The 24576-nt window shown below is 44.7% G+C and overlaps 1 protein-coding gene across 2 annotated transcripts in view; it reads left to right on the forward strand.

Annotated features, from left to right (window-relative positions):
- MAP4K2 (mitogen-activated protein kinase kinase kinase kinase 2) overlaps positions 1 to 24576 on the forward strand; it is a 365575-nt gene that overhangs the window by 105851 nt on the left and 235148 nt on the right. For both annotated transcript variants that reach the window (XM_078660469.1, XM_078660470.1), the window contains exons 3-4: positions 10160 to 10250; positions 15056 to 15120. In XM_078660469.1, the coding sequence (XP_078516595.1) occupies positions 10160 to 10250; positions 15056 to 15120 (156 nt within the window). The remainder of the gene's footprint in view (positions 1 to 10159; positions 10251 to 15055; positions 15121 to 24576) is intronic.

Here is a 24576-nt window from a genome sequence, read left to right on the forward strand (position 1 = left end):
GGGCCACCTTGTAGGTGGAGGCCAGGTTCAGCCACTGGAGAGTAAGATACAGGCCATCAAGGACTGGACTCCTCCAATCACCCAGACTCAGGTTCGAGCTTTCTTGGGCCTGACTGGGTACTATAGGAAGTTTGTCAGAAATTATGGGTCCATAGTGACCCCCCTTAATGACCTGACAAGCAAGAAGATGCCAAAGAAAGTTCAGTGGACAGCAAGCTGTCAGAAAGCATTCAATGACCTAAAGCAGGCCATGTGCACAGCACCTATCCTCAAGAGTCCAGATTACTCCAAGCCATTCATTGTCCAAACAGATGCTTCTGAGTTGGGTGTGGGAGCTGTTCTGTCTCAACTGAATTTTGATGGTAATGATCAGCCTATTGCTTTCATTAGTAGAAGGTTGACACCCAGAGAGAAAAATTGGTCAGCTATTGAGAGGGAGGCCTTTGCTGTGGTCTGGGCCCTGAAGAAGCTGAGGGCCTACTTGTTTGGCACTCACTTCACCATTCAGACAGACCATAAGCCCCTCTTGTGGCTAAATCAGATGAAGGGTGAAAACCCCAAACTGCTTAGGTGGTCCATTTCCCTACAGGGGATGGATTTTACAGTGGAGCATAGACCTGGGACTGATCACAGCAATGCTGATGGGCTCTCCAGGTATTTCCACTTAGAGCAAGAAGACTCACCTGGTCAAGGTTAGTTTATTGTCCCAAAGTTTGGGGGGGGGTCATGTAGGAGAGTAGGGTCTGCAATCCTATGATCACCCAGATTTTTGCTTTTTGCTGCACTGGTTTACGACTTTCCCTGGCTGTGGGCCTGCTAATCAGACCCACAGCCTAGCTGTTCTCTCTATCCAAATTGTACTCAGGTACTGAATTGGCACTGGGCCCTCTCCAAGTCCCTGTACTCAGGGCTGAGGTGCACCCAGAAGTCTCCCAGGGGCTGAAGCATGTATTGTGCCACCCCTGGATTGACTAACTAAAACTGACACAACTGGCTGCACGACAGCTGGGGCAAGGTGGTGTACTCACCCTTTGCTTTAGATATAGTATACCTATATCTAACCCTAAAATGGACACACAGATCTCCTATCAGTCACTCCTATGGCAGGCCTTAACAATCCTGAAGGCAGAGTGCTTGGAATCGTGTGAGATGGTGCTCTGGCATGAGCTGAGCCTGTCTGCGGCTTTCGGGATCTATCCCTTAGCCGTTTCCATGATATCGCATACCATATACTCTTAAATGCATTATAATCCTCGCGGTTATGTGCCAACTCTGGTATCGCTTTATCAAAACATGTCGAGTAAGGTGTCATACGAATTGGAATACTAACCCCTCGCCAATTCTGGCGACGGGGTTAGCATTCCACCCTTCTAGAGGGACACGACATGCATGTAACCTATAACCCGGTTAAAAGTCAGACAGAGCCTTAGCATCCACAAAATGGATGCTGCCACCGAGACACAAGTCTGCCCTCCTGCTGCTGGGAGTCCTCCCAGAGCAGGAGATAAGGACAAAGGGTTTCCTGCCAGGGGCGGTGCCAGCACCGTCCCAGACAGGGTTTTGTGTATTGTAGGTAGGCAGGGCTTTAGAGGAAGGTGACTGCACGTGGCACCCCGGTGCTCACTGTGCATAGGCTGGCTGGAACCAGTTCCAGGGTCACTCCAGACCCTGTGCTGGGGAAAAGCCCGCCAAGGAAGTGGGTGTAACCACCCCCCTCCTAGTCCCACCCATAGGGCAGGACTTAGTCGCGTGCCAGCCCCTTTTTACAGGATAAAGGTAGAGACTGGCCCCCTTCCAGATCAGATCATCTTTGAATCCTGAAACTACTTTCTGCGAAAGGAACTCAAGACTTCTTCCTAAGATTTCTCCCTTGTGACTAAGGAGTAGTCACCCTGCATCCGCAGGCACCATCTAAGAACACTGCGGTCTGCTGCAAGTCCTTCCTCCGGAATCCGACTGCCCAGCTCGACGAGAACCGGCTTCCCTGGCACCTCTGACCTCTACCCACCTCTACAGCACAGCTGAGAACCGTGGGTGCGACGAGACCTCGAGGGACCGACCATCGCCAAGACTGCACGACTTCTGCACAGCAAGCCCGCCGAGTGAATTCCTGGTGAGTGCTTTGGGGTCCGAGAAGCCCCCACCCTGAGCAGCTCCAGCACCGAAGAGCAGCCCCCCAGCATCTCCACGATCTGCGTGGGGCCCTTCTGCTTTTTACTGCTCACCGCGTTGTTTGGCTACTAGCCCGCTGGCTTGTGGCCTTCCTGACGACGCCCGACGACATTTCTGCTGCTAGTCTGGTTGCTCCAGACTGGCCCTTGCTTCCCTCCATCGGAGAAGTACCCTGGACCCTCCTGGTCCGGCTAAGACGCCATTTTAGGTCCACCGCGTGGGCCTTGCATTTGCCAAGACTTGTTGCCCAATCCTGGGTCCAGCGACGTCGACAGCAAGAACCTTCGTGGGACAGCTCGCACCTCCATCCTGGTCGCCGACAACGCCTCCTGGTCCGAGAGACTGCAGAGCCCAGCAGCGCCCACTCACCTGACTGCGGTGACTTCGCCCGGTGCCATCCTGGTGCCCACTTAATCACTGGCTAGTGATTCAAGAACTTGGTCCCCTCTGCTTTCAGGTTTTCTTCTTCCTTGATCCAGGCTTGGATCCATCGAACTTTCCTTCACTGGTCGCCTGCCAGCAACTTCTTCCTTCCAGGCTCCTGGTCCGGCAACGAGATCCCCGACGTCTTTTCAGACCTATGCAGCTGCAGCCCCTGGGCTAGGTAACTTCGGCACTTCGGTGTCCCAGCATAGCCTCACTATCCTAGGGTCAGGATCCACTGTCGTTTTCTTCCTACCAGGTCGGGTTCGCCCGTGAACACTAACTTTGCCTTTACTAGCCTCCATAGACTTTGTCCCGCATCCCGCGTGAGAGTGCACACTCTGCACCCGAGTCCCCTAGGTCTCCTAGAAGTAATCTAACGATTCCCTAGTCAAGTCCTAGCGATTCCAAAGCCTATTAGTACTGTACTTACCTGCTAGTAATTTCGCATTCCACTTTTAGAATATATGGTTTTTCGTGCCCCTCGGGCATTTGTGTATAACGTGCTAACTTAAGTATTTTCATAAGAGTTTTGTTGTGTGCTTAGCACCCTGTCCTCATAAAGAGTACAGGGTTGTTGTGATTCTAATAAATACATTGTTTATTTTCATAACACTTGTGTGGTGTCCTTTCACTGGGTGTTCAAGGGGTAATGTGATGGTAAAACAGCTGGCTTAACACGCCCTCTAGAGTCTTAGCCTTAGACTGCTCGTATCCATGCTACTAGGATAGCTGGTCTATAAGGTTGACTTACAACCAATCATCAATAAGGGTTGTTTGGACTGATATATAGTGATCACTAGAATAGTGAGCACTGCACATCAGGCCAACTTCTCACATGGACTCAATAATTTATGGCAGACAGTGAACAGTGTAGGAAACTGGCTCTGTATATACTACACCAAAGTAAGGTATAGTGTGCACAGTCCAGTGGAACCCCAAAGGTAAAAATAGATAGCACCGTACTCTCTATTTGTGGTAGTGTGGGCGAGCAGTAAGGCTTTATCAGAGGGCTGTGTTATGCATGTTTGCACACACTCAGGCAAGAAATGATTTCACACACTCAAAGACTCAACTCTAACCAATTGTTTTGTATACAAATAGTTCTTTGTTGTACTTTATTTTTAGAACCAGCCTAGACTTGGTGTAGGTAAGTAAAATTAGTACTTTTCTGATAATGCAGTTGAATGTAGATACTGGTAGGCCAAATGTTCAGAAACAGTTGAAATTACTTTGCAGTTACTTTGCACTTACTTTGTGATTACTTTTTAGATTACTTTTCAGATTACTTTTTCTACTTAGTGTGTTATACCTTGGTATCACACTGGGACATTTCCTAAATGAAAGGTAAGTCAGTTAGTTTTCATAAACACACAGTTCCTTAAGTTCTCATACAATTTTTCAACTTCGATATGAAATTTTTCACAGAAAAGCAGTCAATGCAATCCTATGCAGACCCTCCAGCATTTCGCGATTCACGAAAAAATCGCGAAATCAGCTGGCAATCGCGATGGCCGCGATATTTGCCAAACCGGCCGCAAAAAAAGGTCTCCCGGCAGGTCAAAAAAAATAGTCATTTCATTAGCTGTAAGCGCCTACGTCACCACGTGAACGGCGCTGTACAACCGTGAGAGCTGCCTGTTGCTGTTGATGGACGGGCCGTGGGACACTGATTGGGCAGGGAGCCGGATATGGTTCTGTAGGGGTATGGCAGTGCTGTGCAGCAAGCAGCGTGTGCGTAGATTTGTTTTAAAATGCCACGCCCCTGCACACTCGCCTGCACTGTGCCTGCCCCGTGTTAGCCCGACGTAGAATGCAGGCAGGAGCAGGCTTTTCCGCCTATTCAATAAAGGCAGACAGGCATGCCAGCCGGCCAGTCAATGCCCGGCCGCCCACCACCACCAAAAGTAACCGTAAGAAGAAATGCGTTTTTTTTTTTTGTGTGTGGGTAGTGTGACACTGTCTGCGACGGTCACCGGTGTGGCAGGCTAGCTCCGGTTCGGCGACGAATTCCTGGGTTACATTTTAAAGGCCCTGCACCGGCCCCTGCTGCCCTCACCCAGCCTTCTCCCTGCCCGACCTAACGCTGGGAGGCCCAGGTGAGGGAAACACCTCGACAGTCACCCCAAAGTCATTTATACTATGTGAAGCTAAATATTAAAAGCTGGACTGTTATGTTTGAAATGTGTGTATGGAGATCGAAACGATGACAGCATCTCCTTTAATGCGACACGTTGAGTTTGAGCTAAATTGTTGCCCTGGTTTGATCCTGTGTTTTACCTTGCGATGTTATTGTTGTAATTCATGCCTCAAGTTTTGGAATATCAATCTGCATAAAATTGTGGAGGGATATATTTTTGCATACTTTGTTTTGTGATTTAAACTTCAGATGTGTTTTTATTGCATCAAATGGTTTTATACATTTTTGGGGTGATATTTCCGAGTACACCTAAATGAAATGACTGTCATTTGTTAAATTATTCTTGTGGTTTGTATAGAATAGAGTCTGTTGGCATTAATTGACAACATTCAAAAACATTAAAATTTTGTTGTGAAGGCCAGTGGAGACTTTGTTCAGTTCTTAATATAATGACCCGCATCCTAGCGCCTAAATGAAATCAAAGAATGTGACGTAGGTGTCCTGTCTTGCTGCTATAACTTAGTGCTTTGAGGCCCACAGCCAACTCAGTGACGTTCAGTTAGATTTGAGGGTTTAGCTCAGGGCAAAGGAGGAACCAAGTTAGCACACAAGGTGCACCCACAGCTGCACTGGGGCGGCCTAGTGTGGGGTGCTGGGTTGACTTCGGGAGCCCTCTTGGTTTCAAATGGATAGCTCCGGTCAGAACAAACACTGCAGGCTCGGGCACGCAGATCTTCTGGAGGTGACCACCGGTTGGAGAGGTAAGTTGGGATGCCAGGACACTGTCGGTTGGACCACCCAAGGCCATGGGGTGTCGGGTGCAGGGGTTTCTTTTGGCATCGGGATTTCCTTACCGGCTCCGGTCGGGGGTATCCTCCAGAAAGGTGCTGCAGGTGTCGCCTGAAGACTTGAGGTAGGTTAGGGATCACCAGATCCCAGGTCAGGATCGCCGGGGAGACCTCCTCGTGGTGTTGGGCCACTCAAACTCAGGCTGTGGGCGTCTGGTGCTGAGTGGTGCAGACTTGCGGATTTGGCTGGAGCCAGAGTCTGTTGGCTACCAAATCCAATGCTTACGGGAGACAAAGTCTTGTTGGGGAAGGTAGGGTAGGTACTCCGGGTTCTGGGGGGCTGCTGGCTGCAGGACACGCTGGGATTCCGCTGGAGCAGGTCGCGGTCATGACAGACCAGTAGGGCTGGGGCCAAGTCAGTTGGTGTCCTCCTCTTCTTTCTTAAGCACGGCTCTTCGGTCTTTCTTCTTCTTCTGTCTTCTTGTCTGAGGAGGCAAGGTTGGGGGTTGCCCCTAAATACTAAATTTAGGGGTGCTTCAGGTAGGTACAGGTTGGGACCATTGGGTCCCTTCCTTGGGGTCGGTACACTCCCTATTATGCCAACCTCCAGTGGGAGGGGGCATAAGCCTCACTCTGGTAGGCTGGGACCCCCTCGTCTTCACGATGGCAGGGACTGAGAGTTGTGCTTCACCTCGCCTCCCCCACCTGAGGGGTGGAGTTGGCAAAGGTGGGCACACCTCTCGTCCTATCTTGGTTTTCCCTCCGATTCTCCTGCCCAAAGTGGGGATCAGAACTGGTGGGGGCCAGTTGCTGGGAGCAGCAAATGGCTGGGGTCAGCGCACAAAGGCGGCAAGCCTTTGAAGCATCCCCTTCGTGGACCCTGCCCATCCTGGGGGAGGAGTCTTGGCACGTCTGCCTGGGATGCGCTTTGTTTCAGGACCCTGAGAGAGGGAGGCTCTCGACCCAGGGGTCCAGAAACATGTCTGCGGTGGCATCTGGCGAGCAGCCAGTCAGCCAGGACACTAGAGTCAGGGCTTCTTTCACAGGGCATCTCTAAGATGCCATCTGAGTGCATTTTGCATTAAGTCCCACACGGGCATCAGTGTGGGTTTAATGTGCTGAGAAGTTTGATATCAATTTTCCCAGTTTTAAGTAAAGCCAATATGGAGTTCATAACGACAAAGTTCCAGACCATATACTCTTTATGGCTTTACTGCACTTACAGTGTCTAAGAATGGACTTGGAAACTGTAGGAGTACAGAGCTCATGCACCTGTACCCTCACCAGTGCTATAGTACACACAGCTAGAGGGGTGGCTTACCTATGCCATAGGCAGTGGATTGAAAGCATGGCACACAGGGATGCGTGCCATGTCGACTCTTCACTTTGCCGTGCACTAAAAACACACAGCCTGCAATGGTAGTGTATGTGTGTTAGGGTACAGGGCCTCTAAGGGTGGCACAATAAGTGCTGCAGCCACTAGCGTCCTTCCCTGGTCACAGGGCCCTTGGTACCTAGGGTAACCTTTATAAGGGACTAACATGTGGCCAGAGAGTTGCTAATTGGGCGTGCAACAGTACAGTTTTAGGGAAAGATCATAGACCCTGTGTACCTGGTTGGCAGGAACGCAGGGCACACATAGTCAAAAGAGTATCGGCATCAGACAACAAGCATTTGCAATGCAATAGGTCTCGCATTTACTAGAGTTTGAGCTATTGGCATTGTAAATGACAATGCCTTTTATTTACTTGTTGATTTTTAAAACATAACAAAAAAGCATTGTTATTTACAATGCCAATAGCTTAAACTCTCACAAATGCGAGACCTATTGCATTGCAAATGCTTGTTTAGATTTAGTAACAGTCGGATTCCACTCACACAACATTGGTTGCTCCCACGCCCCAAGAAAGGCATTGACACATCCTATCAGACAGAATTAACATAAATGCATTGAATATAATGTACATCTTTCGGTCATGAAATAATTAAACACAAAACATTGTCCTTTGGTAAACAAGGGAGAGGGGATATTAATACAGTATTAGATCTGCACAATGTGTAACCAGGACAACTAGGTTCAAAACCCAGCTTCCTCACTTGACATTCAATTGTGTGATCTTAGCAAATTCATTTCCTCCATTGTGACAGACTTTAATTATGTTGCAAACAGACAACCTTGGATAAACTCTGGTCAGGATCTGTGGATAGATAACCCCCATTATGTATGTAGGTTTATAGAACATAAAACGAAATTGGCACACGGCAAACTGACAGGCATTGCTTTAAAACTTTGACATGAAAGAGGCCAATGCAGTTATATGATGTAATCTAAAGGGAAACACACATAAAAGAAATAACCTATTGTTAAACTTGAACAAATCTTAACCATATTTTACATTATCTTTGCTATGTCATTTTACTGCCGATTCTTCATGGCTCAGCACAGTTTTGGCTCTTGAGGTCGAGCCAGACCTGCCCTGGCTCTGTTCTCCCTATGCATTTTCAGGGTTGTCCACCTCGGCTGGGAATGTATATTATCTCTTCCCACGTTTGCGCGCCTTTTGTTCTCAACTTTGAAGGACAAACGGGGCAATTGTACGTGCGCTTCTATTAAATGAGATGATTGTAGGTGTGCTTTTATGAAATAAGACAAGTGCACGCGTGCTTCTATAAAATGGTGCAAGTGCGCTTCTATTAAATAAGACGATTGTACGTGTACTTCTATTAAATAAGACAATTGTACGTGTACTTCTCCTAAATGAGACAATTGTCTGCTTATTTTCTTGTACACTTACACGTTGCAAGCAGAAGGTCTGGCAATAATGCCATCTTTAATAGTTATAGTCAGTCATCTTACTCAAGCTTTATTGAATTTTCTTCGTGCCCGTGAATTTCCGCACAGGCTATGGTGCATACCAAATGATCCACTATGAAAGCAAATCTGCTCTACAAAAAAATCTGGAAACCTGCATCTTGATAACTCGGGCAATAAGTCCCTCCCAGTTGGACGAGACGGGTATAGAAGAATAAAAACATCAAGTACGTTCAAGCCCTTGGCCTGCCTGGCGAAAGTCCCCTCGGCATTGGTTTCCTCTGCAGAATTCACGTAATTACTTCTGGGACTCTGGTGTGGTCAGTGCCATGCATTGGAAGTCCGTTTACAGCATGCTGTATACACAGATCACACGTTAAATACATTACTGAAGTCCCAAGCAATGCTCCCAGTGAAATCCTATGCAATGTGACATTACACAACAAGCAATGACTAGAAAGGGGAGGAATGGTGGACATGGAGACGAAACGAGATGAGGGAGCTGCTGGTGTGCGCGCGCGGTTGCCACACCGAGACATGTGTTTTCAATTATCGCGCACGCAACAGTGCACGATAACTGAAACCACATGGCGGCCGGTCGGGTAACCGACACCAATAGGCCATGGGCGGAGCAATGCGCCTGCCTTTGGCCAATTGCGTGCTGTCTTCGTTAAAAAGACGCACGCAAAGGCCAATAGCGTGGGCTAAAACAAAAAGCACACACATGAGCGTGTGCGATTCTTAGGTTACTTTTGAAAGCCCCTACATGAAGTCTTCGCCAGAACAGAGCATGTGCGCTGTTACAGGCTCGACCTAAAAAATGGAGGGCAACCTTGCAAAAAGGGGCACTTTCCCACATCTACAACGAAACAAGCTGCAAAGCGGTTGTTACTGATACGTAACAGTTCTAATTCTTTGCACAAACATTCCGGTGACAAGGTGCTATGACCGTTCCCCACTTGAGTCCTGCAACAAGCACCACCAGAAATTGAACGATGAACAGGAGGGGGCAAAAGCGTTGGAAAAGGGAAAAATGTGTAGCATTTTGAAAGAATTCATGCTCCGGCGAAAAGAAAATGCTATGTATCCAAAAATATTGTTTTATCAAATTTTTTTGTTGGACTTTAAGACTCTAAGATTATTTTGCCCCTCAAAATATATATATATATATATATATATATATATATATATATATATATATATATATATATATATATATATATATATATTTGTTTTTAACAAAACATCTTTATTGATTTGTATCATGCGATGCTTTACATCATAATAACGTTTGCATGAAACAGTCATGAGAAATGTAATAATGGGGGTTAGTCAGTTCTACCACCTTGTCCCATCCCTGTTCGCCTCCCACTTTCTTGATTGTATATTTGTAATTCTCAGGCCTCGTCGACCAGGCTATAAGGGATCCGTTATGCAAATGCCTTATGCCCTGTTGTCCCCTTCCTCCCTAACAGCTCCAGGTACGTCCTTTAGACTTGATTTCGGTCTCTGAATTCCATTTCGTTTCCCCTTCAGTCACTCTACTGAAGCAAGCTCAGCCGTAGGGCAGTAGCACCAACAAGTGCGTTTCGGCATTTTTCAGTCCACAGCGGGTCATGCTTTATAAGGTTTATTGGATATGTATGCTCTGATGTCAACATGTTGCCCCTCTTCAATCTGGTCTCCATCTTGTTGTCCACTTATAGTCCTTGTCCCTATGTGTTCCTCAGCTGTCCCCTTCTTTGTCTAAAATCTTCCCCTGGTTTTCGTTAAAGTCTCTTCCTCCATTTAATTGCCCCCTCCTTTCTTCCTTTTGATTCCCAGGAGATGATATATCTTCCATTCAGCAGGAGATCTCCATGCTCAAGGACTGCAGGCACCCCAACATTGTGGCGTATTTTGGCAGCTATCTAAGGTACATGCTCCACTTCTTTTTTCCATGTGTGTTGATATTTTGAGCTACACTCCATGTCTCTACTTCTTTAGGTCTTCTGCATTTGGGTTGTTGCTCTCAATTAGCTCTCCTATCTTCCTAATTTAAAGGATAAGGAGGTGTCCATACCTTTAACAGTATACTCTGCTTTAATCTTTTGAAAAATAGAAAAGTGGAGAAAAAGTAAATGTGGATTTTTCTATAATACAGCCTGGTTACATTTAGTGACTTGTTTAGTAACTACTGAGTGCTTGTTTACTTACTGGCATACTAGTTGACGGTGTTGAGTTTACTAGCACAATAAATGCTGAATGAAGGTAAGATTATTAGAAAAATACTGATAAGACCTGGGGCGTGATAACTGACTGCTGCCTTACGAATGGATGGGACATGATGATTTGTACCATAACTGTCCATTGGGGCATATTTACTGGCATCGTAACAAGTGGGGTGGCTAATGCCAAACTAACTGTCTGGTAGAAGCATTATTGCTGGCACAGTAAAAATGGGGGCATGGATACTCCAAAATAGCTGGAAGATAAGTCACTTTTTACCATCACTATAACTGTTGAAGGCATAATTAAAGGCACAGTATTTGGTGGTGTCCGGCAGAACCCAGAGCGTCCGCCTCCCCCATTCCGTTCCAAAGCCTCCGAGATCATCTGAGGCGTACCCCAGGGATCCTCCATCAGCCCGACGCTGTTCAACATTTACATGGCCCCACTCGCACACGTAGCCTGACAGCACAACCTCAACATAATCTCCTACGCCGACGACACTCAGATCATCCTCTCCCTCACCAAGGACCCCATCACTGCCAAAGCCAACCTCCACAAAGGAATGAATGCCGTCGCCGACTGGATGAAGACCAGCCGTCTGAAGCTGAACTCGGACAAGACGGAGGTCCTCATCCTCGGCTCCAACCCTTCAGCCTGGGATGACTTCTGTTGGCCGACGGCACTGGGGGCAGCCCCGACACCCACCGACCACGCACGCAACCTGGGAATCATCCTCGACTCCACGCTCTCAATGACCAAGCAAGTCAACACCGTCTCCTCTTCTTGCTTCAACACCCTCCGCAAGATCTACAGATGGATCCCGACAGATACAAGAAAGACAGTCACCCAGGCCCTCGTCAGCAGCAGACTCGACTACGGAAACGCCCTCTACGCGGGAGCCCCGACCAAGCTCATCAAACGACTACAACGCATCCAAAATGCCTCGGCACGACTGATCCTCGATGTACCACGCCACGGCCACATCATCCCCCACCTAAGAAACCTGCACTGGCTCCCCATCAACAAGAGAATATCCTTCAAGCTCCTCACCCACACACACAATGCACTCCACAAGACCGGCTCAGCCTACCTCCACAGACGGCTCTCATTCTACATCCCCAACCGCCAGCTACGCTCTGCGGCCCTCTCACTCGCCACCGTCCCGCGCATCCGAAGAACAACCACCGGCGGGAGATCCTTCTCCCACCTCGCCACCAAGACATGGAACACCCTCCCACTGAGCCTAAAACAGACCCAAGACCTGCTGACGACCTGGCTGTTTGATCAGTCGCACCCACCCCCAGCGCCTTGAGACCCTCGTGGGTATGTAGTGCGCTTTACAAATGATTGATTGATTTATTGAAGAATGTATTTTGGGGCAAGATACCGGAGAGGCTTTGTGATGGGTCCATGTATACTAGGAAAATAACAGCCAGATAATTCATGACTTCTGTCTGACATTACAGAAAGCTTTCCAGCCATCGCTTTCTTTTGTTGATCTCAGTTAGATGTCATAAATGTCATGTTTATGCCCACACCTAGGACCCAAGGTCCACCTGATCGTCCCACAAAGGTTGAAACTGGCGTGTGGTTGACCAATAGGCTCAGTGGGGCAGAAACCGATCTAAGGTTAGGTATGTTCCTGTTCAGAGATAATGTGTCCTACTTGTAGTTCAGGCTGGATTGTTCCCATTGGAGCTGGATGACTGCTGATGATTGATGCCTGTCTATAGTTGCACAGTTGGGAAAAAACCCTTTAGATCAGCATGTGGCCCAGAGGAATAACCTGTGGCTGAGGTGAATTCAAGCATTTCACCCACTCTTTTCACAGAGAAACACGGAGGTGTGACTTGTATGTCTAGATGGGAGTTCCATATAGTTCACTGTGCCCAGGACTGAAGCTGAACCTCATTAATGAGGTTCAGAACCCTTGAGGCTGATCTCTGGTTGTATGTGTTGGCAGTTTCGGTTGAACTTCTATTGGAACAAGGCCATAGGTCATTTGCATTTGGTTGGTCCCTGTCTGCGCTGGCACAGTGATCCAAAAAATGATGGATGGGAACGCAGCCCATCGGAATTACCAGTGGGTGAAATGAAATCAAACATTCCACCCATCACTTTTTTGTTTTCTGCGGAACCAAAGTACACATGGAGAAACCTGGTTAGTATGAAATAGACAGGAAGAAATGCGGATAGAAATGATTTTTAAAAAGGCTAGTAAAATGGGAGGTCTACAGCAAAATAGCTGTTCTAGGTCTGTTGAGACAAAGCTAATGTCCTATAACAGTCTCGCAAAGCTGTTATGAAATATCGCATGTGTGTATGAACTAGGCTTGCGCTTGTTGTTTTACCAGAGTGCAACAGCCATGAACCCTCACTATGCGCTTATTATCTGAACATTTGCTTTGGACTTAATTAGCACGTCGGTTAACATATTCCGATCAAAAACCCCTATTTGTAGGAGGTGGTAATTTCCAAGAGAGGTAATCCAAAGGTCAGTTGCATTGCAATGAGAGAATAACCGGTGCTAGTTTCCTATCTCTGTTTCCTCCCTTGAAGCCTTGAAGAGGCCACTTGAAAATGTTTCCTAGGCTTGTGTTTGGCCAGTGTTCACTGCTTTGAATTGTGTTTGTGTGTATATCATAGGATCTGAACACTTAGCTTCTCTGATCAGATAGATGATAAGTCTGGGTTGGCATCGAGTGCCAGTGGCTTTTGATGTATAGCCATAAAATGCATGAAGATGTCCTGACTCGGTGTCCTGAAGTGTGGGGTATTCAATCCTGCGTGGAGATGTGAACATCTACCCAGTGTATTCAAGTTATTACTTTTGTTCTTTTACCAAAATAAATTGAAAAATATAATTTCACCACAAAGGTCTCAAGGGAGGTATACCTAAAAAAAAAAATCTCTATTCTAAAGTAAACCTCAAAGAAAATTAAATAGTCAATAAAGTAATAAAGTCAATCTTGTTTTAGAAATACAAAAAATAAATGAAATATTGTATTGTATTGTAATTGCATTTATATAGCGCTTACTACCCCTGACGAGGCGTCAAAGCGCTTTTTCGGCGAGTAGCACGCTACTCCGGGACCCATAGAGTATTAGTGTTGAATTAGTATAGTGAAACATGCAAGTAATTTTAAGTGGTGTATAGGTTAGTCAGTTATTTGGATTTGGAATGATAGCAGAAGGATAGAGGAGGACAAAGGTTTGTGTTTATATAGCGCTTGTTGACGCACGCTATTCAGGAAGCCTACAAAGGATTAGTGGTGAATTAATATGAAGTAATTTCAGTGGTGGATATTAGTCAATTACTTGGAGTGAGAAGGATAGCGGAGGGATAAAAGGGGAAGAAAGATTTGCATTCATATAGCACTTTTTACCCCTGATGGGAGTTGAATCGCTTTTCTGGCGAGTAGCACGCCACTCCGGAACCCATAAAGGATTACTGTTGAAAATTAGTATAGTAAAAAAGAATATGAAGTAATTTGGGTAGTGGATATGTATTCAGTTATTTGGGTAGCATATTAGTATAGTTTAATATGGAATTTGAGAAGTGAACATGTTAGTCTGTTAATTTCGATTGAAAAGGATAGTGGAGGGATAAAAGAGTGAAAAAAGTTTTTTTAATATATTTTTTATTTTTAGGTCTTAGCAATAGGAGGAGGCTTTTGGATGAGTAGAAATGAGTTTTGGAGGGGAGGACTCAGGAAAGAGTTTAGAAAGGTTTGTTTTAGGGGATCGGTATAGTAAAAGAGGTGTCAGGTGATGCAAGGAGGGGTAGAGTAGAAGAGGGTCTAGAAAGGGTTATTTTGGCAATCATAGTAGTGGTATGGGGTTTGGGATAAAAGAGAGTGGATGTAGAGGATATATTGATAAATGTATAGGATGAGAGATAAGGTAGTGCATTGGAAGTAGTAGTAGAAGAAGTTTGAGATGAGTCAGAAAGGTTGGGCTAGAAGATATATTATATAAGGAGTTGTGTCCCTCGACTTGGGAGGGGGCCAGTGCTTCATTTTCCTGTTTGTGACACACACAGGAAAAAAGAGAAATGAAAACCACAATATACAGATGGTAAGGCTTTGAGGCACCGTAGCTAGCACCTGTAATGGATGGTTTGCCAGCCGGTGTGCTCCTTCAACAGACTCAGATGCCGCTTTGTACTTGGAAACATGGTGGATTTCCCACCTTTAAACGGGGGGCAGCTGGAGGGACGGGGTGGGATTTCTTCTGTTCTGCTAATTTATAAATGACCTCCTTTGTCATCTACTCATTAGCAAGCTAAACATTGATTTCAATTAGAATAAATCTCATTTCATGTATTTTTGGAATTTTAACAGTACCTACCCTTTGACGTGGTTCATAGGTGCTGTAAGAATCACGTCTAAAATAAACTACTGGAAGAATGCCAGTCTCTGTAAGACAAAAAACGATGATTGTAGGCATGATGAAATAAAAGTTGTAAAATGAAAAGTAATATTTATAGCTCCCTGCGGTTTGTTTCAGGAATAACCGACTCTGGATCTGCATGGAGTTTTGCGGAGGAGGCTCGCTGCAAGAGATCTATCAGAGTAAGTGATGACGCTTTAAGGCTGGTCCTTGCTTAAGCCAGATTGTATGGAGTTTGAGAGATTAGATACTAAAGAAAAGCAGTGATCGGGACACAGACCTGAATAAAGAAATTTGGGAGCTGAGGTGAAGTGCATGAATTTCAGGGGAGATAGAGTCTATCTTTAGTTGTTATTGTTCTTCTGTAAGAAACTGAGATTATGCAACTCTGAAGCATAACATTAGGCCCGTATGCCACCTATGGATGGATGGATGGATGGATGGATAGATAGATAGATAGATAGATAGATAGATAGATAGATAGATAGATAGATAGATAGATAGATAGATAGATAGATAGATAGATATACATAGATATATCTTTTGTCACTGAAAAAAACAGTTCAAAACTTGTGTCTCAAACTCGCAGAACCAATCAAGTTCACATATTGTGTGGTGCATATAGCACACACCATAAATCGAGTCACCCATTCTAATGAAGTTGAGAAAGGCTCGTAATATTGTGTCATAAACACTCACAATATGATTGTACTGTGCATAATTTTGATCACCCATCATGCCTTTAGTCTATATAAAACCCAGAACAATAGAAACACATACTAGTGTTTTAAAAATAGCCCTTTCGAGATATATATGTATATGTTTTTTAAAGATGGCTGAAGAAGTGTTGCGACCGAAACATTTTTACTTGCACTAATATCGATTTGCCTCGTTTTTGACTCATTGAACTGCCCCATGTAACTCCTTGCCTTCCCCTAATATTGGCATATTGTCACACTCCCAAAGATATAATTGGCTGTCCCAATTTCAGCCCATTGACCATGAACATTTCCTTCTTAAATATTTGTAACTGTTGAGCATATTGCGTGAAGGAATTCTAGCCACAGGAATTTTTGTTTATTGTGTAGTGTTCCTTTTTCTTGTGACCATACAGTGTGTCTGTACAGCAATATTTGTGCGTGATTTATAACCCTTTTTTTTACCAAACATTACTGTGTGATATTTGCTAATCATATAATCTCAATTAGTATCTTTTATTAACTGGGGAGAGGGGTTACACACCTCAGATGTTTGCCAAAGATGCATGTTCGTAGCATGTTTGGCTTTAGATGTACAAGCTTTGACTACTCCTGATAATCATCTAGTGTTCAGATGGGAAATTTGCAAGTTGTTTTTCTTCGAAGACGCTTTCATGTCACAAGATGTGCTGTGACTTCTCCCTTGGACCACAGTGCGTATGGGAATAAACTCCATTTTAAATTGGTTTTTTTTTATTAGTTTTTTTTATATAGCGCAAACTAGACCCGAAGACATCAAGTGTCAAAGCGCTTTACATGAGCACCAGTTCCGTTACAGATGACTCATTAATTTTTGTTAGGCACCTGGAGACTTAGTGATTTGTCCAGAATCACAGGATGTTGAGCGTCGTTGCCGAGACTCGAACCTGAATTCATCACGTACATCCTGTCTAAACATTACAATATGACAATCAGGCAGGATATCCTAGGTCTACTCTGACATGGTGAATATGTGAAGGAGCTTAACCTCAAGAACCTCAAGGATGCCTACTTTCACATACCCACCCTGCCCATCTCCAGTACCTTTGCTTTGTGGTAAGTGGATATAATTTCCAATTGAGAGTACTTAATTTAGCGGTCACAATGGCTCCAAGGGTGGTCATGAAGTACCTAGCAGTGGTGGCCCCCTATCTGCACAGGTGAGGCACTCACATCTTCCCCTGTCTCGACAATAGGTTGATCACCAACAACATTAGACACCCATGCCTAGCGCACACTTGAGCAGCAATTATGCCTGCTTTATAGCTTAGGATTGCCCATAAATGCAACCAAGTCCCATCTCCAACCTAAACAGATCCAGCTCTTCTTGGGATCTGTTTCGAATGTATTATAGAGAATGACTAAGCAATCTCCACAGATGTTGATATTCCAGCAGCCGTGGCCTCTTTTCAGACCAGTGGTCAACTCTCAGTGAGAACAGTGATGCAGTTTCGCTAACTGATGACTTTGTGCATTTTGATCGTATCAAACACCAGGCTCCACATGTGTCTCTTACAAGAATACCTCTCTAGGCAATAGTTACACTCTTCCCCGAGTTCTCCCTAATAGCTTTGGGGATTTAACATTGGGCGATCTGCCAGGACATTCAACTCTTAGTGGAACATATTCCTTATATTATTTGCAGACCTACTCCGCATGATGCATCAACAACCCCATGAGTGGGAACTCCACCTGCAAGTCCTACACTGGTATGTCCAGCATTGGGGTACCCCACAAATGGTCCTGTTCGCCACCCCTTAAAATGCAAAGTGTCCAAACTTCACCTACAGGTACCCAAACCTACAGTCTATGGGCAATGCAGTTTTGATGAACTGGTCATGAATCTTTGTCTACACTTTTCCTCCTCTCCCACTCCTCCGATACATTGTGAGGAAAATGAAACAAGTGTCCTTGACACTCATCCTGGTGGCTCCTACTTGAGCCAGACAGCCCTGGCACTCCATACTTCTGGAAATGTCCATCAGCCCCAACAAGATGCTTCCCCTCTGGCTGGACCTTCTTACCCAGACACAAGGCCAGATCAGACACCCATGTCCCAGACAGCTCAACCTAGTGAACTGGCACCTGAAGTCCTAGAGGTTGGCTATCTAAACCTCCCTCAGGAGTGCATGATCTTTCTACTCATGGGCCTGGTATGCAGCAAAGTGGGAAAGGTTTGTTCACATATGCCTTTCCAAAAACGTAGACCCATTGAAAGCTAATATCCAGGACATCGTGTGCTACCTTATTCAGCTGCAGACGTTATTCCTAGCTTAAATATAAGTACGCTTATACCTCGCTGCTGTAGCAGCTTACATGCAAAACAGAGAACGATTATCCCTCTTTAGGATCCCAGTAGTCAAGTTTTTCATGGAGAGTCTTATGGTCATACTTCCTAGAATCCCTTCTCCCCATGTGGAACCTTAATATACTAGGCTCATGGGGTCACCCTTTGAGCCTTTATACTCATGCTCCTTACATTTCCTGATATAGAAAGTAGTTTTCTTAGTGGCCACAATCATTCTCAGGCACATCAGTGAGCCGCAAGCACTCACCTTACAAGAGCCTTTTTTAAGGTTCAGAAAGATACGGTTGTTTTCAAGACTAATCCCAAGTTTCTCCCAAAGATAGTTTCAGTCTTTCACCTCAATTAGTCAATAGGACTCCGGTCTTCCTTCTGTAACCAGATTCCATGGCAGAAAGACTTTTCATAAGCTGGATGTCAAAACAGCTGTTATGTACTGCATTGACACAACCAAACCTTTTTGCAAATCTGATCAGCTCTTTGTTGCCTTTGCAAAACACTACACAGGTCATCCCGTCTCCAAGGCATGTATAGCAGAGTGGATAGTCAAATGCATGCAAACTTTCTACAACAAAGCTAAGAGAGTCTTGTCGGTACACCCTGGGCATGCACCACCTTCAAGAAAATGGCAGCAATTGCTTTCTTAGGGAACTTTCTTCTAGCTAATATCTGAAAAGTGGCAACCTTGTCAACACCATTCACATCTATGCGTTTATGATGTGATTATCCATTGTCACGTATACATGCACACCATCATTGTATTGTGTATAATTTTATCAAATATCATTTTCAAACCTTGATAATGACAAAACTTGCATGTAGGCTCATTCCAATAAAAAATATTTGTCTTACAAATGCCCAAAGGAGGGTTGCATAACCTTCTTTTATTTGTCTCAGGCAACAACTTTTCATTGTGTGCATAGGGAGAAACCAGTGCAGAACTCTCATTTTGTGAAAACAATGTAGTCGACAAGTGGAGTGCAGCTCGGATACAACACATACTTTTCCTGGCTGATATCTTTATGTGGCATGAGCAGAATAATTCTTGAGATCTGATGTTGTGACAGGCCAGTGAGCTAATCTTTGGGCAACCTATTGAGCCAAGTCAAGCCTACAACGAACCCTAGTGCTGTGTGTCCCCTTTGGCTGCTATAAATGTGAGCTATGTTCCTTCTGCCATACATAACATGTGTAAAACTTTTCAAAGTTATAACTGTGTGAAAATTCAGAGACTAGAATTTGTTCAGACGAATTTGCCTCATTTTAAATTTATTGTATATGATTTTGATGCTTACCATATGACTTTTGCCTTCTACTTCTTCACCATCTCTCCTCTGATCCGCCTTCCTCTGTAAGTCATGGGCATTGATGGGGCAAGGGCTTGAGCTCTTGCCTGTCTATCCTAATATTTAGTGATTAGATTATGTCCGATCACACTGAATGTTTAATTTTAAATTAGCATTTCCACTGCTGTAGCATGCCTCCAAATGTCAACGTGGACATCCTGCCACACTGCTTTTCGTGCGCCCAATAAAGTGATCAAGGTGGCACCAGCAAAATATTCTCCCTTCTTCTCTATGTCCTGCCGCAGGCTGAAGTTACTTGATAATTTTCAATTTTTGTTATATAGCTGAACTGTTGATCTTCTCAGTTTTTGTGAACTAGAACTCTTCTAAGTATGGGGCCCAGGTAATTAAGATCTGACTGCCGCATGTGACGGTGTTGCTAAATAGTGAGCCCTTTTTGGAACGGTTAATGAAGTAATTTCCTTGGCCTTATCATGGAGGTCACACATGGGTAAATTTTATGGTTAATGAATAAGACAATATTGGAGAAAGGAAATGAAGTCACTTTGGCGCATGAGAATAATGTGGCATTTGGGCATGTTAATGAGCAAATGTTCCAGTTGGCCAATGAGTCGATATTGGGGCAACTCAATGAGGTGATACTGGTGCAAGTCAATACAGTAATACTTGTGCAAGTCAATACGGTAATACTGGTGCAAGTCAATATGGGTAATACTGGTGGGTGGTGGAGGGTCAGAAGGGCAATTTAAACGACCAAGGCGACTTAGGCCCCTATAGCTACTATCAAAACACAAGAAAGTGGCCTGGTCAGAATTATTGTAGGTATGCCATGTTGAGACAAAAAACCATTAACAACACTGTGGTGATAGCACTGGGCTAGGAAAAGTTCCCATCAGCCCACCCATCTGGTGGTGTATCGTCACGTGGGAGATATATCATAAATCCAATGCTTGATCAAGGCACCTAAGAATGGTGCAAAGATGGATTTTGTTGATGTAATCTTAGACCACAGTGCTTCACTGGTGATGCCAATGGAGTGCAGTGCGCGTGAGAGGTGAACGTGAAACTAAAATTGACTCTAAGGACCAAAAATAAGTTTAATAGGTATGGTACTAAGGTCAAATCTAAAAACACAGCCCAGTAGTTTTGAAAGAATAACTACATCAAGGCACGGTGTGGTGTGGTCGACATGTTTCAGCTAGATGGACATAATGGTCCTAGCTTTCTTCAGGACCTAGTGAATACTGCGACTGCAAATTGAAGTAAAGTAGATTTACAACAACGGTGAATTTGTGCACTGTAAATAATGGATAAATCCTACCAGTTACTCTGAGCCCAGATGTATACTGTTGATGATCCAATCATACCGTGTTTCCTAAAACAAGGAGAGAAGTGTACAATTCGTAGCATGTAAAATGAAAAAACAACAGGCATACAAACAATGCGGTGGAGAAGGTCTCCCCGTAACACAGCAATTGTTAATAATATTACTGGATTAGTGTATGTATATCACACAAAACATTTTTTTTTAAACTTTCAACACTTACCCAACGTTATGTGGGAGTGTGCCTCACCTCACCCGGTCACCCACTCGGGAATAGGGAGGCCCGCTCTGTCAGAATGGAAACAATTTTAAAAGACCTCAGAAAAATCAGGGGTAATGTAGTCCAATTGGTTACATGTTTCCAAGTTAGCACTGACAAAACCTAGTTATAAAAAGGAGATTCAACCTCAACTGAACAAATGGGGCTGGCCATACAGGACAAGCATGATGGAAGGGTAGGTTTTGAGCTTAAATTATGTGGCAATGCAATGTACACGAATATCAGAAAAATGGTAAGTATAAGAATTCTCAAAATCAAAAGGAAAATTAGCGAGCTCACTGGGGCAAGAATGGGGCGTCCTACCTGTCCGTCGGTACCTCTACACCAACATCCGAGAGGGAGTGGAGGTAACTGGCAGGGCGGCGCACCTGTCTTTTTATACCCAAGTAGATTGATTAACGAGCTTAAGCTGTGCATAAGTGGGCGTGTGATGCCAAAGATCGCGCTGTAAGAAAGGAGCGCATTCGCGTCATGTAGAGACGCTGCATACTTGACTCATGCGTGGTAGTAATCAGGGTGGGATCATCATAGAAGACGCGCTGTTGTTTAAGTGCGCATGCGTCCGCTAAAGGCGTAAGCACTATGCACATGCGCCCTAGATTTCACTTGTCTCAGCGCTCATTCGACCCAAATGAACAAAATGTTCATGGCGCGCTTCTGCGCAGTGTGTTTATTACGCGCATGCGCCTTGGAAATGGAGCATCTAGTGTTTGTGGACACTAATGTATGTAGTGTTCGCGGTGCGCTTCAACTCATTATTTTAAGATGTGTGACACTTCATATGATATATTGTGTCGGGTGACATTTAAACGACGTGCTAAGGTAACAAGGCACAAGTGTCAAATGTTTGTAGAAGGTATGGTGCAAGTTTATGTATTTTGTGCAAAATTACCGCCTGAAAAAATTGCATATCTTTTTGGAGAAAACATCTGGCAAGTGGGCACATTAATTGTATTTTTGTAGAAAAGGAGAGCAAACAAAATAAATGTGCAGACAAAACTGTCTGTGTAGACAAATTTGTCATGTAGAGTAATGCCCCCAAGGTACTAGCTAGGGAAGTAGATGGATACTGTAATATTGTCAGAGTATCTCCTAAAATGCACGCATAGTTTACTTATAATGATGTCCAGGGTATGTCATCATTAAGCCCCTTGATATGGCTTTCCAAATGGAAAATCCATTTCTGTTCTTTCTTAAATAGGAACTTAGATGTGTCACTGATGTGAGGAGGGATATAGGGCTGCTCAAGAATAAGCCACTTCATTTCATCAGCTGAGTGTCTAGCATCAAGGAAATGATTGGTGAGTTTGGTGGCCTGTTTACGACACCTGATGGTACTTTTGTGTTCCCCAATTCTTAATTTAATTTTTCTGGTGGTGTAGCCGATATATCTTAGGGAGCATGGACAGGTAATCAAATAGATAACGTTGTCAGTGTTACAATTTGTGTGTTTCTTAAGGACCCACGTTCTACCTGATCCTATGTCGACTGTCTTGGTTTTAACCGTCTGGGGGCAAGCACTACATGATCCACACGGATAGTGGCCAGAAACCGGTGGAAGATCCCATAAGTTTCCAGAGTTGTCAGTGTTACAAATCCGAGGTCTGGTGTGGACAAGGGTGTCTCGTAGGCTTGGTGCTCTTTTGAATGCAAATAGAGGTACGGGGATGTTAGCGTTGGTGGTATTGAGAATCCCCCAATGTTTGCGAACTGTTTTTTGGATGGTATTTGACAATGCATTGAACGTGCTGACAAACGTGAGTCGTTCCAAAGGTGGTTTGGCTGGTCGTCTTTCAATCAGTGCCTCACGGTTGTTATTCGAAGCACGTTTCCATGCTCTTTTTACAAGGTTTTTTGGATATTGACGATCCTGGAGTTGGGTGGCTAGTACAGTAGCATGCTTGTTGAACAGATCTCTTGATGAACAGTTCCTCCTGACACGGAGGAACTGGCCTACCGGGAGATTTTCCCTTAGGGAACGTGGGTGATGGCTATTGAAAAGCAGAAGTGAGTTCCTCGCCATTGGCTTCGTGAAAAGCTCACTTTGAAGCCCACCAGCTTCTGGAAAGATAGATAAGTCCAGGAAGGCGAGTCTCTCATGACTGTACTCTAGCGTGAAGTTTAGATGTTGATTGCACAAATTGAGCCAGAGATGGAAAGCTTGGATTTCAGGGACTGAGCCCCGCCATACCACCAGAACATCATCTATATACCTCTTCCACAGCACCAGATGATCAAAGAATGGGTTGCTGTGGTTGAGGACATGATTTTGCTAACCTCTATATGCACCAATTCGAACAAAATCATGTCCTCAACCACAGCAACCCATTCTTTGGTCATCTGGTGCTGTGGAAGAGGTATATAGATGATGTTCTGGTGGTATGGCGGGGCTCAGTCCCTGAAATCCAAGCTTTCCATCTCTGGCTCAATTCGTGCAATCAACATCTAAACTTCACGCTAGAGTACAGTCATGAGAGACTCGCCTTCCTGGACTTATCTATCTTTCCAGAAGCTGGTGGGCTTCAAAGTGAGCTTTTCACGAAGCCAATGGCGAGGAACTCACTTCTGCTTTTCAATAGCCATCACCCACGTTCCCTAAGGGAAAATCTCCCGGTAGGCCAGTTCCTCCGTGTCAGGAGGAACTGTTCATCAAGAGATCTGTTCAACAAGCATGCTACTGTACTAGCCACCCAACTCCAGGATCGTCAATATCCAAAAAACCTTGTAAAAAGAGCATGGAAACGTGCTTCGAATAACAACCGTGAGGCACTGATTGAAAGACGACCAGCCAAACCACCTTTGGAACGACTCACGTTTGTCAGCACGTTCAATGCATTGTCAAATACCATCCAAAAAACAGTTCGCAAACATTGGGGGATTCTCAATACCACCAACGCTAACATCCCCGTACCTCTATTTGCATTCAATAGAGCACCAAGCCTACGAGACACCCTTGTCCACACCAGACCTCGGATTTGTAACACTGACAACTCTGGAAACTTATGGGATCTTCCACCGGTTTCTGGCCACTATCCGTGTGGATCATGTAGTGCTTGCCCCCAGACGGTTAAAACCAAGACAGTCGACATAGGATCAGGTAGAACGTGGGTCCTTAAGAAACACACAAATTGTAACACTGACAACGTTATCTATTTGATTACCTGTCCATGCTCCCTAAGATATATCGGCTACACCACCAGAAAAATTAAATTAAGAATTGGGGAACACAAAAGTACCATCAGGTGTCGTAAACAGGCCACCAAACTCACCAATCATTTCCTTGATGCTAGACACTCAGCTGATGAAATGAAGTGGCTTATTTTTGAGCAGCCCTATATCCCTCCTCACATCAGTGACACATCTAAGTTCCTATTTAAGAAAGAACAGAAATGGATTTTCCATTTGGAAAGCCATATCAAGGGGCTTAATGATGACATACCCTGGACATCATTATAAGTAAACTATGCGTCCATTTTAGGAGATACTCTGACAATATTACAGTATCCATCTACTTCCCTAGCTAGTACCTTGGGGGCATTACTCTACATGACAAATTTGTCTACACAGACAATTTTGTCTGCACATTTATTTTGTTTGCTCTCCTTTTCTACAAAAATACAATTAATGTGCCCATTTGCCAGATGTTTTCTCCAAAAAGATATGCAATTTTTTCAGGCGGTAATTT

Source organism: Lissotriton helveticus, chromosome 9 (genome assembly GCF_964261635.1).
Source record: "Lissotriton helveticus chromosome 9, aLisHel1.1, whole genome shotgun sequence".
NCBI lineage: Eukaryota > Metazoa > Chordata > Amphibia > Caudata > Salamandridae > Lissotriton > Lissotriton helveticus.